The 3,556-nt window shown below is 43.4% G+C and overlaps 1 protein-coding gene across 1 annotated transcript; it reads left to right on the top strand.

The window, feature by feature from the left end:
- The first annotated feature begins 2,147 nt into the window (after positions 1 to 2,147).
- On the top strand, positions 2,148 to 2,540 carry LOC123862882 (large ribosomal subunit protein uL29-like). The gene has a single exon (XM_045902115.1). The coding sequence runs from the start codon at positions 2,148 to 2,150 to the stop codon at positions 2,538 to 2,540; it is 393 nt and encodes a 130-aa protein (XP_045758071.1).
- The last annotated feature ends 1,016 nt before the right edge of the window (positions 2,541 to 3,556 follow it).

Consider the following 3,556-nt stretch of genomic DNA (forward strand, 5'->3'; position numbering starts at 1 on the left):
ACTCTGAAAACCCAGCCCAACGGAGCTTAACTATTAAAGGGAATTGATTGGCTCAAGTAATTGAAAAGGCTGGGGGTGGTATCCCTTCAGGCATGGCTAGGTGTAGAGTTTTCAAAGGATAGAATACTGAAATGACCACTCTCCTCAGCTCTGCTTTCTCGTAGATTATTGTCATTGTTGGGCAGATTCTCCTATGTTAAGAGCAAATTTGGTCAACAGCGGCTTCAGAGGTTTCTCAACCCACGTGGAAACCCCAGGGGAAAAAGACAGCTTACCTTTCCCAACAGTTTTATGAAAATCCCCAGACAATTATTGGCCCACAATGGCAATGAATTTCCCACTGTGGTCAGTGAAATGCAGCCTCAGTTAGCCAGGACAGGTCACAGGTGTATCCTGGAATGAGAGGTTTCAGTATTGTCTCATCCAGACCGAGGGAAGAAGGGCTGCCTGCTACCACCAGAGGACAAGGCTAAAGGCAAAACCAGCAAAGGACTAAGTATCCTTTCTGCCAGTGTGTAATGTATAAATCAGAAAGTCCAAAAAAAGAGAAATGTTTCCACTAAACCCAGTTTTGTTTTTAACATTTCTTGAAGATTGATAAAACATTCAACAGTTTTTGTCTAAATGTTCTGCCACTGTAAATTGCCTCCTGGGTTTAGCAGAACTACTTGCCAAAATCTTATTGACTGGGTGTTGCAGAGATTCACGGCTACATTTCTCAGCAAGATCACAACTGTACAGATGTTAGTCAGGATATCTGGGACCCATAACACGAACATTCAGTGAATACATAAGGTGAACTGGATGACCCCGTCATGTTTGCACACATATTAGCTAGGGACGCTGTGAGGAGAACAAGTGACAGTGTTAAAACTCCAATAGAGGAAAACTAGAAGACCAATCAACCTGATTTTATTTGTAGAAGAGAGTCTCTACAAATAAATAATTAAAAAGGAATTTAGAGCCTCAAGGGGAAAATTAAAGGTCTTATAGAATGGTAGAAAAAAAGTAACAAGGGCAAAGAAAGTCAAATTACAACAGATGTACTTGTTGGTGGGTCATTTGAATTTTGCTGGCGGGGCAACCCCAGCAGGAGGGGTATTTTCACATCTTTTAGCAGAGGCCACAGCAGGGATAAGGAGTTCTAATCACTTTATTAGAATCTCAAAGTCATTAAAGGAGGCATGGGCATGTGGGAACTGTTTATGGAAATAGTCAATGAAATGCTTGTATGGCCACAAGAAGTAATGGAAAGTAGATGTTGCTTATGGACACATTAAGAGAAAAAAATGATTTATTTTGGCTGAATAGACGGACTCACGAGCTTCTCTTTGGTGAGGAAAAGAATTGTTCTGAGAATGAGGCATGATGCTGGCAGCTTTAGTGCAGGATCTTGGACCATCGACTCCAATTAAGCCCTTATGCCCCTTTGGTAAGAGCGATTAAAATATTAATTTACCTTACAATGTTGATTGTAACATATAAACTTGCTCGGAGTTTTTAAAAATCACTTCTGATGGGGGAATTTCGAACTTTTTGGGATTCTGCTCTTCCTACCAAGGATTTCTTAGTTAAAAAAAAAAATTTTTTTTTTTTTTTAATTAACCTAGACACAACAGATCTTGGTGGTTCTATAAACCTAACTCTGATATGTAAAATCTGCTGGTTCATAACCCCAATCTCACTCATATACATGGTTTGGGGAAGTAAAACTGTGCCTAAAAGAGTGACTGTTCAGATCGCGCCTGTTGTCACCAGGGAGGCCCCAAGACTTGACCTTTACTGCTCACCTGCTTATACCCATCGACCTTAGTCCCACATTTTCTTTAAACTCTTCTTTCAAGTTTATCTCTTAACAAGAGACCCTACAGGCATAACACACTGTGATGGAACTGAAACTACCCCTCAAGCAATAATGAACTGCCCAGAGGAGAGCTCTGGTGGCCCAGACCACCCAGGCCGGTTTGAGCTAAACCCCCAACTCGTGCCTGCACAGATGGGCTTGGAATGACTGACCGTGACCTTTATCTCATTATAATACTAAAATCTCTGCCCCGCGAGGAGCGCAAGCCCCGCTTAACACAACATGCGATGTAGGTATAGCACGTTTCCTTAATGCGCATGTTCAGCCTTGTGCCTGCTTCCACATGCAAGTCTGCGGGGAGGAGGGGTGGTGGCAGACTGCGCAGACCTGGCCAAGGTTATGCCTCCAGACCTTTGGCAAGAAGAAGGAGGAGCTGCTTAAGCAGCTGGAACACCCGAAGGTGGAGCTGTCCCAGCTGCGCATCACCAAAGCGGCAGGCGATGTGGCTTGTAAGCTCTCCAAGATCCGAGTTGTTTGCAAATCTATCGCCGGTGTTCTCGCCGTCATCAACCAGACTCTGAAAGAGAACCTCAGGAAATTCGACAAGGGTAAGAAGTCCAAGCCCCTGGATCTGCGCCCGAGAGGACACATGCCATGTGTCGCTCGCTGCCTGAATAAGCACCAGGAGAACTTGAAGACCAAGAAGCAGCCGCGGAAGGCCCGCGGCTGTACTTGAAGTTCACGGTCAAGGCCTGAGCCCCGACATCAATAAAACCAAACTGAGAAAGAAAAAAAAAAAAAAAGACTTCCCTATCTCAATACTCATCCTAATTCTAAATACAAGGGACCCATTCACCCTTCCTTGGGGAGTCACAGCTTTGGAAGTTACCCCACCACCCATCTTACTTGCTGTAAATACAGTTTACACTGTGAGACAACTCGTGGTGTAGTTTCTCTCTGAGACTCTCCAAGGAGTGAACTCAAGTTGGTTGGGTTATACTATCACCACAGGCCAGAGTCACTTTTGGGCTAAGTGAGTATGTATCAGTGCATTAAAATATTAAAATAGTATTTTAAGTCGATTATTGTGAAACAAATCACCCTAAGTTTAGCAGCTTAAAATAACACCCATTTGTTAGACCACAGTTTTGTAGGTCAGAAATTCAAACATGAAATGGCTGAATTCTCCGCTCAGGGTCTTGCAAAGCTGAAACCAAAGTGTTGGCCCGCTCTATTTTCATTTGGGGGTTGTGGGAGAAAATTTGTTTCCATGTTCATTGAGGTTGTTGACTAAATTCAGTGCCTTGTGGTGTTAAGACCGGAAGTCCCTGTTTCTTTGTGGGCTGTCATCTGGGGGCTGCTGTCTACTCCTATTCTAAAGACCGCCAGCATACCTTGCCACATGGCCCCTGGTTTATTTGCAAACCCAGCAATGGGGAATCTTATTGAATCTCTCTTTTGTGTCGAATCTCTGACTTCAGGAAGAGCCTAGTACCTTTTAAGGGCTCATCAGATTTAGTCAGGTTCACCTAGGATAAACCCTCTTTCTTAAAATCAACTGTCCCATATAATATAACCTAATAATGGGAGTAAATCCATCATATTCACAGTTCCAGGGGTTATGCAGGCTATATGCAGTGGCTATCTTGGGGGGATCATCTTAAAATTATGCCTGCCATAGGTAGGACAGTATCTCTCTTTCATCTAAATGTAGGTGGTGACGGTCTATATTTCAAGCAAAGAAATCACTCT

This window comes from Mirounga angustirostris, unplaced genomic scaffold (genome assembly GCF_029215605.1).
Source record: "Mirounga angustirostris isolate CCGP_5_RB_7025 unplaced genomic scaffold, mMirAng1.0.hap1 SCAF_1, whole genome shotgun sequence".
NCBI classification, from domain to species: Eukaryota; Metazoa; Chordata; class Mammalia; order Carnivora; family Phocidae; genus Mirounga; species Mirounga angustirostris.